Source organism: Emys orbicularis, chromosome 10 (genome assembly GCF_028017835.1).
Source record: "Emys orbicularis isolate rEmyOrb1 chromosome 10, rEmyOrb1.hap1, whole genome shotgun sequence".
Taxonomy (NCBI): Eukaryota; Metazoa; Chordata; order Testudines; family Emydidae; genus Emys; species Emys orbicularis.
The window spans coordinates 54,624,783-54,640,122 of NC_088692.1; the positions used below are offsets into that span (position 1 = coordinate 54,624,783).

At 41.4% G+C, this 15,340-nt stretch overlaps 1 protein-coding gene across 3 annotated transcripts; it reads right to left on the reverse strand.

Moving 5' to 3' along the window:
• Positions 1-4,831: 4,831 nt before the first annotated feature.
• Positions 4,832-14,967, reverse strand: PSMA4 (proteasome 20S subunit alpha 4). 3 transcript variants are annotated; one of them, XM_065411816.1, is made up of 9 exons: positions 14,881-14,967; positions 14,070-14,092; positions 13,557-13,599; positions 11,351-11,513; positions 9,794-9,871; positions 7,790-7,878; positions 6,719-6,849; positions 6,350-6,473; positions 4,832-5,228 (listed from the first exon to the last, which is right to left on the reverse strand). In XM_065411816.1, exons 2-9 carry the CDS (start codon positions 14,070-14,072, stop codon positions 5,074-5,076), a joined length of 786 nt encoding a protein of 261 aa, XP_065267888.1. In that variant the 5' UTR covers positions 14,073-14,092; positions 14,881-14,967; the 3' UTR covers positions 4,832-5,073. The 3 variants fall into 3 exon arrangements, with proteins under 3 accessions (XP_065267888.1, XP_065267889.1, XP_065267890.1); XM_065411817.1 differs by lacking the exon at positions 14,881-14,967 and adding an exon at positions 14,653-14,738; XM_065411818.1 differs by lacking the exon at positions 14,881-14,967 and adding an exon at positions 14,436-14,457.
• Positions 14,968-15,340: the final 373 nt, after the last annotated feature.

Below are 15,340 nucleotides of genomic sequence, written 5' to 3' on the forward strand. Positions count from 1 at the left end.
AGGTTAAAGGAAAACACGTCACCCCGCTCTGTGGCAGGGAACATTACAAACAGTGTCTCTGGAACGTCAGGGCAGTTCACAGTCTGTTCCTTGTAGGTCCCAGGCTCCTTCTCAGGCCCTGGCTGTGCTGCAGAGACGCTGTGGGTTAGACACTTGCTCTGGCGGTGGCCACACGCTCTCAGGCTCTAGATGGCAGGACCCTTCTTCCCAGCGTTGCCCCCGCCCTGACAGGGTTACAATCCCCCTCCAAGTCTTGGCTGAGGTGTCTCCCTGTGCTGGGCCCACTGCCCAGGGTCCCCCTCGCTCTCCCCACCTGCTCACCGCACCCAGCTCCGGACTGCTCCAGTCCCAGCTCCAGCTCCACTCTGCCTCAGCACGGCTGCTGCTGCTGCTCTGCCTTCAGCTCCCTGGGCTGCTTCTCTGGCCTCTCTGGCTCTGGTTGCTATAGCTCTGCTCCCAGCACAGCTCTGCCCTGCAGGCTGCTTCTGTGACTCTGCACCCAGCTCTGACCTGCTTCCTGGCTGCTTGTCTGGCCCCTCTGGCTCTGGTTGCTGCAGCTCTCCTCCCAGGACAGGTCTGCTCTCTCTGGCTGTGCGCTGGCTTTGGGGCTGCAGCTCTACTTCCAGCAGCTTAGCTCGGGCCCCTGTTCTCTCCTTAGCTCTGCCCCACTCTGTCTGACCCAGGCAATTCCAGTTCACAGGGAGGATGGGACCCCCCCTGGCCTCCTGACTCTCTGATTAGCCTGCCCTCCCTGTCAATCAGGCTGATCTGGAGCATTGGCCTCTCCCCATTGTTCCTGGGGACTGTCAGTCTCAGGCTCCTGATTTGCCATCGACCCTTCCCCTTTTAGTGCTGGGAGCTAGTCAACCAAAACATCCCCACTGAATGTTAGTAAGGGGGCAACAGTCCCCTTACACAAACATTTCCAGAAAGGGAATATATTAATTTGAAACATGCACCTTACCAGACAACACCACATGAACTTACATGTTGGAAAATAACACTAAATTTAGAGGGACAGCTAAATAGAATACTTAGGTACTAGTATATTGTAAACTGTTCCTATTTTGTGCACTAGAAATAAATATGTAAATAGGTAGAAAGACAATGCGGATTATTAAACCTGAAATAAACATATTGTTAAAATCTGTTGGTGGTCTTATAACCCATTCCTAATTTAGCTCTGAAAGAGGCACAGATACTGTGGTGGGCACAAGAAATACATTCTTGCAAGGCTAAGGAATGTAGAAGATAGGTTTAGCATGGTCAAATATTAGATATACTTCTGGGAAAAGCAGATAAGAGTCTGGGCATAGTGTTAATATACCTCTACAAGGTTCTGTGGCATACATTTAGTGTTGAATATACCTTTCTACTTCTGATCAAAATACAGCTAGAAATTGGGAGGAAGCTGACTCATGTGTACTATAACTTTTCTGTATATGTCAGATGTTAGAGGAATGCTGGTTATTGAACATCATCTTGGTAATGCTGCAGGCCTGCATCCATTTCAACGTTTCAAGGGACATTAATAAAATATTGGCCTTCTCTGTTACTATAACAGTTTAAATTAAAAAATCAGAACTTTTAGAAATGTAGTATTACTCATCATTTTATTCTGATTTTTTGCATTACCATAGTGCCAAGGAGCCCCAGTCATGAACCAGGACCTCATTCTGCTAAGGTGCTGCACAGAGAACAAAAAGATAGTCCAAGCTCCAAAGAGCTTATAATCTAGTTATAAGACACGAGACAATATATGAATACTAACAGATGGGAGTACAAGTTACAAAAGTAGACATTTGGTCAATGGGATTTAGGCTCCTAGGTGCCTAAATCCCTTTTCAAATGAGATTTCGGTTCATAAATCAGCTAGGCATTGCAATGCTGAGAGCAGTAATGCCCAAATACCTTTAAAAATCTGGGCCAAAGACTATTTTATCAACCTTATATAATGTTATAGGCACGTTTACGGGCTTGTTAGTGATTGTTTTCCTGGATCAGTGGGTGAACTAATGGAACTAGACACTTGGGGGTAAATAATGTAAATTCCCAATACTGAAACAATGCAGATTAAGTCTTTTGAAGCTACACTCCCTGAAGCAATAGCCTAGACTAGTTTGACCTGGTTTAAGATGACTAAAACAACAAAGGACTTGAAACTGTATAAAATATCAGCCCTGACCTTAGTATATGGTCTTTAACACCAGGTAAGCCAGGCATGCAGAAAAGCTGTTTATTGTTTGTAAGATGTTTTCTCTTAAATGCTTTGGTTCCAAATAAATAGTACTTTGCTTCATGAACCTAGCCTAGTCACTGAATAACCCTGTTATTGCCTGGAGAGACAAGAATTGCAGCTGCTGAATTCACACCTGCTGAGGTGATCACTATGAATTGCAGGAGTCCGGAGCCTAAAACCCTTGAATGGAGACAGCTATTTTGTCAGATCCCATCCTGAGAAAGGTGTCAGCTAGACTAGACATCTGACACTTAAGTAGGGTACGCTTAACTTGAACTGTGACAGCCCCTCCAAACTATATTTATGCTAAGCCAATAATTGTGTGTACATCATTTATAGAGCAGGCACACAAGCCAACTGCTGCATTTGATTCCCAGCAGCCAGAGAGAACACTTAGGGTACGTCTTCACTACCCGCCGTATCGGCGGGTAGCAATCGATTTATCCAGGATCGATATATCGCGGATCCCCGAACACGCTCACCGTCAACTCCGGTACTCCACCAGAGCGAGCGGCGGTAGCGCAGTCGACGGGGGAGCCGCGGCCGTCGATCCCGCGCCGTGTGGACCCCAGGTAATTCAATCCAAGATACTTCGACTTCAGCTACGCTATTCGTGTAGCTGAAGTTGCGTATCTTGGATCGATCCCCCCCCAGTGTAGACCAGCCCTTACTGTGCATACCCAATCTTTTTCAGATGGTGTTAATGTCTTCAAAAATAGTTCATTACTTTTGGAACTATCACTATTGGGATACTTGGCACTTATATGGCCCCCATCACTGTAATATGTGCGCTTCTGTGACCTTAAAAAGTGAAAAGGCTCAAAACTTCTGGCATTTCTACACTAGTCTAGACTAATGCATCAGGAGCAACTCCATTATGTACAAGAGTTTAAGCTTCATTTTTATGATGGCCATATATAATGAAGGGAATTTAATACTTTGCATTAGTCTATATAATGAACAGTTTTAGTCAGGATTTCATTTTTTCAGCAAACTTGCTCTTATGGTTAAAGCTGAAACAGAATATCAAAAATGCTTCCCACTCTAACTACACTTTGATATATAATGTGCTACTAAAAGTTGAGAGAATTCAGTATGACCTGCAGGTATCAACTAGATAAGTCTTAAAAAACAAACGGGAAGAATGCTATATATTATATGGGAACAAATGCCTCATCTTAAAATAAATCATAGTTATGATCCCCAAATCATTTAAACTTTTAATACAGGATGTTTGGAAACAATCTGATAGAATTCTATGTTCCTTTGAGGCAACAGGCTATATAAATTTACTTTTGTTCAGACTGCGGGCAATTTTTGGCCACATTTGGAGGAGGTACTTTACCAGTCAAAACTATCTGGGATAGATTATACAAAATAAAATGACACACGAAACTGAACTCAACTTTTTTCAGATCCACTTCAATCCTGTGAACCTGGTTTCCTTTAGAGGAACAGTAAGAAATACTGAATATTAAATTAAAGGCCCAACGACCAATATTACAGCTTGAAATCCATCAGTTAAAGCCCCCTCAGTTAAGGAACAATCAGTTAGTCTTATTTTTTAGAATTACTGGTGATATTCTGGGATGTGTCAGAGAATTGAGACTATTGAATAGAAAGGACAGTAAAAAGGCACATCACCACCTATACAATACCTATTGGCTGGTTACGCTAGATGAAATCCCTTTAACATTGAATGAAAAGTTAGTTCATCTAAGTTGTAGGACATCATCATATATTTGTTCCATGTGGATTTTTATTTCATACTTAATGGGTAGAACTTTAAGTTTGGGCTAGTTTTTTTTGTTTTTTTACCTCACCCAATAATTTAAATGTCTAGTTTGTCAGTACTTAGTGAGGAGTATTAAAAAGGGGCACTGCACATTAAAAAAATCTGAATAAACCTAAATCAAAGTATTTTCATAAATTTTAAAGCAAATGGATACAGCTCTTGGGAGCAGTTTAATCCTTCCCTGCAATGTCAGAAAAGCCAGTAGCATCAAGCTAGGGCATGAAAACAAGATGAAACTGTTTAATGCCCTTGGAATACAAACAACAACCAGCCTAAGTTCTGTGGAAGTGGTTGATTTAAAGATGTATCTTAAAGATAGTTTACTTTTTCTTACAAATACCTTCCTTAGGGAGGGTAATGTTACTTACTTGTGAGAAAATAGCTTATTTTGATATCTTAATCATTTAAACTTTGGCAATTAGTTTATTTGAAAGTATATACTTTTCTGGAAGGTTATATTAAACTAACAGTATTTACTACAAATTAGAAGTACTCTTACTGCTTACAGGAATATTAGTGGAGCAGCCTTGATATTATAAAACTTAATATGCCAAAAAGTTATAATCTTGTGTGACAAAAATTCATTCAGTATTAGAATTTTAAATAGGAAATGTTCTGTAAAGGTGTTCTAAACTTCTGAAAGGCTTTATTTTTCACAGTAGTGTCATAACTCTGTTATTTACCAAGTAGCTACGTATAGGCTCTAGACTGATTTAAAATATTTAACTTCCCTCAAATCAGTGTATTTAGATATTACTGATGAAATAAAATACCCATTACCATTCTTTTAACATTTTATTCTGTAATACAAAACAAAAAGATGTAAGAAATAAATGAATTCTAGAGTTAAAGTAATAGTAATTCAATGCAAGAAGTGGTAAATCAAGTATTAAATTTTATGATGACTGAAGGCCTGGCTCAATAAGTAATATTTCTGGCTTTTCCACTTTATCAGATTTGCAGGCTTTCATGAAGTGGAAATCCAAATCTTTCATTGAAGCAGGTCCTATATAATCTATAAAATGCTTGATTTCAAGTTCTATTTATCTTTTTCTTTTTGTTCTTTTTCCTTCTTTTCACGCTCAGATTTTGCTTCTTCCTCCTCATGTTTTTTTATCAACTGTTCCACCTCTTTTTGCTTTAGTACTCTAATTGTTGTCTTTCCATTCTCTCTTGTCAATGTTGCAATTTCAACTGAAAAAGACAGAAAATATTTGCATTGTTACTTTTACCTAAAATTAGTAATATTTAATAGCCAAGGTTCTTTATGGTTAGGATTGTCAAAGGAGCCCGAGGGAGTTAGGCACCAAACTCAAAACAGTCTCCTTTGAAAATCTCAGCTTAAGGCCTTGATTCTGTCAACACTTTTGTACATGCGTTACTCACTCATGTGAGTAGTAAAAAAAATAAATGGACTACTCTCATATACAGGGCTGTCCCTAGGGGCGTGCAGGGCCCGGGACATAGGCACCAAGTTTCTGCCGGGAGGAGGGGGGGGAGAGAGGGTGCTCCCCCCCTACCCCTTCCCAAGGCCCCACCCCACCCTCTCTCTTCCCCTCCCCACGCAGTTCCGCCCCCTCCCCTGAGCGCACTGCGCCCTCGCTCCTCTCCCCTCCCCCCAGCACCTTCAGACACTGGGAAACAGCTGATCGGTGGTAGGCGCTAGGAGGGAGGGGGAAGCGCTGATCAGCGGGGAGGCACTGGGAGGAGGAAGAGGAGGTTGGTGGGGGGGGCTCTTCCTCGCCCCCCCGCCACGAAGCAAAGGGCCCCCCCAAGCACAGGGCCCGGAGTAGTTACCCCGATTCACCGTACCCTAGGGATGGCTCTGCCCATATAAACAAAGTTAAGCACGTGCTTGTTTGCAGGCTCAAGGTTGAGAGTTAGTAATTCCTGCATCTGCAAAACTGGCCATTGTCCACTGAAACTGAGTGGCAATATAATAGAGAGAAGGTGGGAGAGGTAATATCTTTTATTGGACCAATTTCTGTTGGTAAGAGAGGCAAGACAGTGCTCCGTGTGGCTCAAAAGCTTGTCTCTCTCACCAAAAGAAGTTGGTCCAATAAAAGATACTACCACTCCCACCTTGTCTCTCTAATATCCTGGGATTGACACGGCTACAAACTACCTGTGTGGCAATATAATACACTAGTTTGTTTTCTAAAACTGCATTATCACTGACTTATTTTTGACTAAAAAGCAATTGTTTGAAACACATCCAGTTTATTGTAATCTTTTTACAGCAAGTGTTTGGGTTTTTCAGCAGCAAGGAGTTAAAGCAGGTTCACCTTTAAATATGGGAGAGCAATACTGCTTACCTTTCTCTGCAGAGAGTTTACTAACATCCATGGTTTTGTTTAGCACTTTAACGGCTAAAGCAAGTGCAGATTTCAAGGTCATTGCTCCTTCTTTATAGTCTTGTTTTAACATTGACACAGCTGCCTGTCAGACAAAGAATGGAGATTTATTTAATGCAAAGCAATGCATATAGGCAATTTAAAGTTCCGGTGTCAGTTGTCAGAGATCATTAATACTGCTGGCATTAACATTCCTGTAGGAAATATTTTACAACTATTTCTGCTTGTAGTAGTAATGAATATGGAATTGTGGTTAGTACAGTACAACTGTAAACCTATTTATCATGGACAAGTTCATTTATTTTGTTTTATTAAGAAAAAATATCTTACAGCACTATTATTCCCAATGCACGTGGCTTTCCATCCTCCATAGTTTCCACTAGGATCACTCTGATACAGCTGAAATCCATAATGCTTATCCCAGCCAATGTACAGCAATGAAACACCAAAAGGACGTTTTCCTGTTAAAATACAAGGGTATTAGTAATCTAAATTTAGTAACAAGATTGGTCCCGAACGCTGCTTTTAAAAAAAGAGTCAAGGAAAATGTTAAATCCTTTCCTCTGAGCTAGGATTTAATAGACTGCTCTGTACTTCTGGTAGTTTAGATAAGCTGTACTATAAATCCTTTTATTGTTTCCTTCTAAGATGTGAGGAAGAATGCTGCTGGAGTCTTATTTCAATCTCTTACACTACCAGCAATTTATTTCCATGTAAACAAACTGGAATTTACCACCTTAGTATCTTAAAACAAATCTTCAATGACCATCCTTACATTTTTAGCATAAGAGCTCCAGAAACCAAAGCACATTAATGGTCAAGTCACACTACAGATATAATGGAGGTTATCAGCCAGTTAGGGTCTTCTGTGTTTTAACACTTTTATTGCTTGTGTTTGTGGAAACATCACAGTTCTGTGTATTTGGAAACACTCCCTAGGCTATAACATTGTTCTCTTACAGTCACAGAACCATGTTGTCTGATCCACACTAATAATTTAAAGAAGTATTTGAAGACAGATGCCCCTAGCCACAGCTGCTAGTCCACAGTTACATTGGTACAATATATGGGTCCTAGATTTTAAAAATAAATAAATAAAATACACAAAACTAATTTCTTCCTGTTGGGATTCAGGGCATTCCTGTGCTCAAAAAGCCCTACATCTCAGCCACCAACTTTTCAACAGTGATTAATGGCTGTGTGTATACCAGCAAATTTAGTATCTATAAATTCATCATCATTTCAATGCCATCACTTGAAAAGAAAAGTAAATTCCTTCAGCAATTTCTCAGGGGTCATTTGCGCTTAGCAATTTTATAGGCCAGTAACCAAGTATTGTAAATAACTTTCATAAAATCATTCTTTAGACATTTAAAAGTTCAAATATGTTTCATTTATTACCTCCAAACTGTGTATAAGCTTGCTTGATATCACATAGTGCTGTTACCAACTGCTCACAAGGAATTGGTTCTTGATACTGCAATAGATACCTAATATTCAAAAGAAATATAAAAAATAATATATTTTTCAAAATACTCCTTTTGTTTTTCATCTCCATAATTCAGGTACAGAGCTCAGCACAGCAATGCTTAAGATATTATTTTGATTCACAGTTCTATCAGAATGAGAATGGAAATCCCAAAACACACAGCTGGTACCACAGCAAAAAGTACTAGGCCTCCCTATTATTTAGTAATTCTTACCAGCCAATTTGCAATGTGGCTGTGATAGCAACCTCCATGGAAACTGTACTTTTTTGCAACGGGGAATGAAAAGTAAAATTAGCTAGTGGAAGGATGAGAATGAGCAGAAGGTAATACAAAACAAGTCTCTGAACAAGATTTCTGGCACTGATGTCTTTATTACCAAACTTTCGAATGGAAAACGTGTGCCAAAGTTGTTTCACAAGACTTAATAAAAAACAAATCACTTTGAATTTTTCCATAATGATTAGGTTGTACATTTGTCACAAGAGTGAGTGGGCTCAGTATATTACCTGATGATGGCCCATGAGCAGAGACCAATGAATCTGGAACAATCTTTTTGGAGCAGGATAAATTAGGAGAGAAAACATGTTGGCAAGACAGGTGTATTGTAAAAATTAAAAAATGAAAGCAGCGTGACTCTTACAAGGATGGCTATAAGAATGGAATAACGAGTTATGAGTTACCCAAAAAGGACTGAGGTTAGCAATTTAGTAAAGAGTACACATGCCTGTACCTTTAAATTTCAACACAACTTCTATTACTTGTGACATTACCATCACAACGTCTGTAAATTTACTATAAGACTACAGCTATAATAATAATAAATTAAGAAAAATGTATTAAAGTAATGGACCAGATCCTTGGGTATAATGAAAGCGTACCCTTTCACAGGTCTGGGTGATAGTATGCAAATGTAGTTTAAAATATATGAATGGCTTTGTACTCCATGAGGTGATATGGCAAATAAAATGTTTCTTTATAAGAAACCAAATTTATATTTGAGAACACTTTCTGTAATTATATATTATTCCTTATTTAAGGAATCAGACAACCTTGAAGCTGCACACGTTTATTAGGTCTTTACCTAGCTATCCAGTAGTTAAAAGTGTTTCATTTTTAAAAAAGGACATTTCTGAAGTATAGTACACTAACTACCTCTAACATATTAACAATAAATTGATTAGCATTTCACTGGAACAGGGTAATCCTTAGTGGATGTAATCCAACCATTTTGGTTATTTATTTTATGCAATGTAAACAAACGGGGAAACGATACTGTTTCCTTTATTGCGCTATATGACTAGAGATTCAGCTATAAACTGGAGCTGTCTGGAATACATAACAAGATAATGTAAAACACAGTTTGACAGATTGTTATTTTCCATTTTCTTGGCCTGGTTTGTCAAATCATCTAAAAATGAACAAATTTATCTTCTGTTAGTATATTTAGTTATCTGAATAGTGTTAAAGTTGGGTATATGGTTCATATATATAGGCCACAAAAAGGAGGCTCACATGCAAGGCATTATATTTTATAACATGTATACAATTGGACCAGAATAGTAAATAGGAATTATAAAATAAGCAGATCCAGAAGTTCAATTTGTTGACTGGTACCAAGTATTCATTAAGCCATTGGTTAGGTTCTGGTAAATGTTAAAGCTCTTTTAGAGCTACTCCTTTTAGTTCACATGAGCCAACCATACATGAAAGTAAAAGCAAAACTTAATTTAGTCAGGGGCAAAAATGTAGAACATTTATTCCTTTTGTTTGATTAAACTTTAATACATACACAGAGACCAAAAGAGAAGCATATTCCTTGTTAGAGGATTAAATTTGAAGTCAGGGTTAGTCTTAAGTCCTCATTGTCACATGTTACAGCTCTTAAGTAAAGCTACAAGAATATCTGTAACCATACCTTTGTGCAATAAGTCTCAGTTCATTTGTTAGAACATTAGCATCTGAAGTTATCCCTGCAACACTGCAAGCCATATCCCTGAAATATAAATACACAAGTTCACTGGGTTGTTATTCATTCCCGAGCAATAGTTATATCATTATGCAACGTTTCAGAGGAAGAACACCGTTTCATACCTACGATGAAACCCACACACTGTAAAACAAAAAAGGCTATAAGCTCCTGCCACTGCATTATGTCAGATACATGTTGTAACCACTCCCGTAACAGCACAGTAACATTCTGACAACCTTTTATTCGGGTCAAACATACTGTGCAATGACCAACTAAAACAAAGCTTTAAATTCTTATTAATGGAGATTCTAGAGGATATTCAGTGTGCGCGCAACTGACAAACTGGTTAATTGTTACTGGAAAAACAATTTGAGAGAAACAACTGATTCAGATGAGAACAGATGGGAATTTTCTTAGCTGTATTTATTTTTAGCAAAGAGTATTGCATATCCTTAACTGTGCCAAGTAGCTTAAATTTGGTGTTTCTCCTGCTGAATTTGAGATGGCTATAAAATATCCACTGCTTGAGCAGACAGGATCAAATACAAAAGTAGAAAAATAATCCAGGTAGTGGATTTAGAGGGAAAAAAGTAGGAGCAGACACAAGTAATCACTCCTTTGATTGTAGGTAACAGGATTCCTGAATAACCCAGTTCTTCCCCCCTGCTGAATAAGCCCCTGGCTGCCCCCAGGATTGAGGCAGAAAGGGAGGGGGGAAAGAGGACAAAGTCACTTATGCCTCACGTGCACCGAGCAGAACTCCAGTGAACATGAGTATCCAGACCTTTATTGGGCAGAGTGGAAAACAGTCCACAGGTAACAAAAATCTGAATAATTAGAAAAAAAGAGATTGAGAAATGGAGATATGGATCATCTCTACTACAGTTATGTCATAGAATATTAATGCATGCTTTACTCATATTCACAGAAAATACGAAAGACAAAAATGCATGATTTGAAATGTGACTTGCAGCCTATACAAACTAAAGATAACATATGAACAAGACAGGGACCAATGTTATTGCAGAAATAATGTGCAGAATTGTTCAGTTTTAAAACAGAACAGAGAGCAAATGAAGAAAATCAGGAAGTGGAAGGTAATGTATGTAACAGAGTGCACATCACTGAAATATGAAAACCTATCAGCAATAGAAGCAACGGGTAAATTTGTTCAAGCGTAAATCTGAAAATTAGGAGAAATGAGGAAATCAGAGAGCAGAGCGTTATCACATAAATACTAATGCAGTGATAGCACCCCGTATTGGGAAATACCAGCTCCCATTACAAAAAACATTCCCATATTAGCTTTAACATATGGGTTATTCTGTCTAGAAAAGATTTTGCTATAACCATAATTTTTGAGAGCTGTTAAAGTTAACACAGATAAAATAATTTCACTCAAGAACTCAAAACTCTTCAAGTTGTTTGAATGACAGAGGTAATTAAATACCCTATTAGCAATTATAACAGCAGTGAACATATTTCACCAACATCTCAACTTACTCATTAAGCTTGTATATTTTCTCTGAAAAAAAGACTTCATCAAGAAGCTTGTGGATGTTGCGCCGTTCTGCTGCTAACAATACACCATCATTTGCTAAAATTCCCAGGCAAGTGCCTGCATGTCCAATTGCTTCCATAGCATATTCAACTTGATACAAGCGACCTAGAAAAAGAGGTTTAAGTTGGTAAATTCAACCATTTAACTCGGAAGAGGGCCAATCCTACAAGGTGTTGAGCACCTCGCACAACATACTAAGCATAACTTAACCAACTCTCACTGAAGTCATCACATCACAGGATCAGGTCCTAGGTCTGTCACTGATGGCAAGTTAATTGGTCAGAATCAAATAAGAAATCCAATGAACACACACAGTGGCAGGTTCAGATAGAAAAAAGCCTTGCCCTTACAGAGAATTTTAAATGCAAGTTATCTACAACAGTGGTTCTCAATTGGGGGTCCGCAAACCCTTTCAGAGGGTCCGCGGGGCCCCGCAGATAAAACCCAGAGCCCAAGCCCCAGCAGCTCCCGCAGGGCTGAAGCCAGGAGCTGCGGGGTTGAAGTCCCAATCCTCAGCACCCCCGACAGGGCTGAAGCCTGGAGCAGCAGGGCTGAATTCCAGAGGGGCAGAAGCCCTGAGCCCATGGGCAGAGTTGGGAGGACACAGGGGTGTTGCCCCCCTGAAACTATAGTGCAAGAGCAGGGCCAGTCCTGGGGCAGCTCCACCCCTCTCCCCCGGCCAGGTAAGAGGTGGGAAGCCAGAGCCAGGCAGTGCGGGACAGCTGCTGCTCTGGCTGGTGCCATGAAGCAGGCAGCTGCGGAGTTCCCTCATCTCCTGCTGCTGCTAGTGCAGGTGGTTGAAGCTGCTCCTCAGCTCCCAGCCCCCTTTGCTCACACAGCTGGTAAGAGCCGCCCGGGCGAGGGGACCCGGCTTCATGGCCGGCAGAGCCCTCAGGGAACAGAGACCGCAAGGGAGGCCTCCCGGCACACAGCCCCTAGCTACCACCTCCCTGCACCATGAGTGGTTTTCAAACTTTTTGAGCTGAGCCTCCATCTTTGAGTTATAAATTTTGGTTGCGCCTCCCTCCTCATCCCCCTCCCCCTCAATCCAGACAGGCGGGTGGCCTGCTGAAGAGAGTCGGGGTGGAGGTGGCACTCCCTCCCCGGACTCCGCTGGGAGCTGGCTCGATCCCCCCCACCCCTGAACTTCCTCCTCTCCCCACTGGGCCCTGGAGTTTTTATACTATGATGTGGGGGGCCTCAGAAAGAAAAGGGTTGAGAAACCCTGATCTACAAAACTAACTGAAGCAGAAACAGAGACAACAACCATGAATTTTTCAAGATTCAAAAAGGAGTTGTAGACACTTCTATGAATAAGTAGCATCAAATGTTACACTAGGTAGGATACCATTGTATGGACTATTAATACTCATGTGTCAGGGCTTAGCCAATAGCTGGGAAATGTTTTCTTTGTGTCATTCCACTGCCTAGGATAGTACTGAACAATGGTTTGAATTTTGGAAGGTTAAAACCTTCCTCTGATGCATTCAGCATTAAACACTGTTGACAAAAGGAAACAGGATACTGAGTAGATAAACTTTTGGGTCTGTTCCTACATGAAAATTCTTATGGTTTTGCATTTCTTACTTTTGTGCATTGTTTCCGGAGTTATAAGGATGAATGCGGTTGTCTTTCTGGAAACTGGGGGTGTATCGAGGCTGGCACAAGGAACCCTCTGGCTGACAAAGTTTACTGCAAAATCTCACTGAATTTTGCCCAAAGCTGGACTGAAAAAACACACCCAAACTTACTACCAAAAGGGTGGTGGCAGTCAGCCCCTCTGGGCACGAGCACGTAATTCACTGCCAATGGAACCGGCAAGAACCATATATAAATTAAGCTGGAGAGCCTTCAAAAAGAAATGTGAAGATGCAGATCTCAATTAGATTGAGATAATTTTAAGAATAAAGTATAAAAGTTCCTCTATCTGCATTAAAATTAAAAGCATATCTCCACTATGGCCATGAACTCCCTTATAGTTTTGGGTGTTCCTCTTAATGAGAAGATCTGATTTCTGTGTCACAAATGAACTCAGGCAAATTGTCAACACTCAAGACTTCTACATATTTCAGTTGCTATTTAAAATTTTTGGGGAGGCATAAGGAGAGAAGTTGATTGGTTATGTGGTTCCCATTTACAGAACAATACCTTCTGGAGAAAATATAGTAGTTCTGGAATCATATCTTCGAGACTGTAACAAAAACATAACAGAACAACTCTTGTTATTTTTTTCCTTTTAAAGGGAAGAAACTTTATTCAGTAATACTGTCAATCATGTTCAGCAGTAATGTAGTGATTTCAGTTTAATATCGGTGAGACGTATAGCATTACAGGTAGTTTTGTTGCCATTATTGTATTAGTTACCTTTTGTTACTAGTCAAGGGACGAGTGCTCAATTTGCATTTACGTCAATGCTTTTTCCTTTATCCCTATCCCAATCATTGTCTTCCTCACAAAGCTTTACAACTAATGCTGTAAACACTTCTGCACATGCTTAATTTAGGTAAAAAATCCCAATTTAAGGTGGTTAAAGTTAAGCATGTTTATAAGTATTTTCAAGACTGGGGCCTCTGTTATTTAAAGTCATTTAGCTGCAGAGAGCTTAATGATACTGCTGAACTCAGGCACAAAAAGGTCTCTATTTCATGCATAGTAACTCACCATTTTGCTTGTATGTTGTTACACTGTAAAAAAAAAAAAACAGTCAATACAAAGAATAGGTTTGTAGAACATAACTACATATATTTATCACTTAGACATTGAAAAATGATGTACAAAAGTACTAATTACAGTAATTAGCGCTCAATAACAGAACCTCCATTTCTTTCTTATTCTAATAGAAGGGTCTTTTTAAATGTTGTAGTTAAGTTTTTAATATACATGAATCTCAGTGATGAGATAATTAAAAGGGGGTCGTGGGAATCACCTCAACAGGTGGTAAGTAAACCCGATAAAAAAAGATCCCTTTTAATGCATTATGTCAAAGTAGAAATCGTTGTAATGAAGCAGATCAGTGCCTGTACCTACTGGGCAAGTGTTGAGGCTGGGGCAGGTTTCTCCCCCTCATTCTCCTGCAAAGTCCATATTCCCAGAGAGAGAAATCTTGGGACAGACAAGGTACCATCCCCTGCACGAGAGGAACTTGGGAGCTAAGTCTCCCCCCCTACACCCCGGCCCACTGAGAAGGCGGGGGGGGGGGGGAAGAGAGGCAGGCCCTGCCCAGCCCCCTTACGCCCCGACCTACCGAGAGGGACTGGGGACAGCCACAGTCCCGTGAGAGAGGCGATGGGGTTCCCCCGGCCCAAGGAGGCCGGCTTGAGCCCAGTTCGCAGGCAGCTGCACTGCAGAGTCATCCCCCTCCCCCCGCAGCACGAGAAGGCCCCACCGCCTCCCAGTTCACACCGGGGGTTGCTACTCTCCTCGGGCCGGGCCCAGCCCAGCCCTGCCCCTGGGGCGGCCGCCCCGCACTCACCACCGCGCTAAGTGCACTGAGGGACCCGTCCACCGGGAAGAGACTGTCCGGCCACTGACTCAACCCCTCACCGCCTGCCAAAATGGCCGCCGCCGCGCACGCGCGCTAGCATAGCCTGGCCCATTGGCCGGGGCACTCCCGAGTCCCGGCTCAGCGAGGCGCTGCCGGGGGTGAGGCGAGGCGGGCGGCTGAGCGTCCGGGACAGACCTCGCTGCCTGGGGAGAGTAGGTCTGGTGAAGGATCGCTCCGCTCCTAGCCCGGGCCTCTCGCTCCCCTGGCCAGGCGCCTCCGAGCTGGAGCAGGGAGCGCGCGGTCACACCGGCAAGGGCTGGGCTCCAGCCCATTCAATGTGTCCGTCATTTCAACAGCTCCGGAACTGCCTCAGTAAACCCCCTTGTCGCTGAGAACGCGCCAGCCCTGGGGAGGCCTTGACTCTGCCCGGCCTGGCGCCACGGCACTG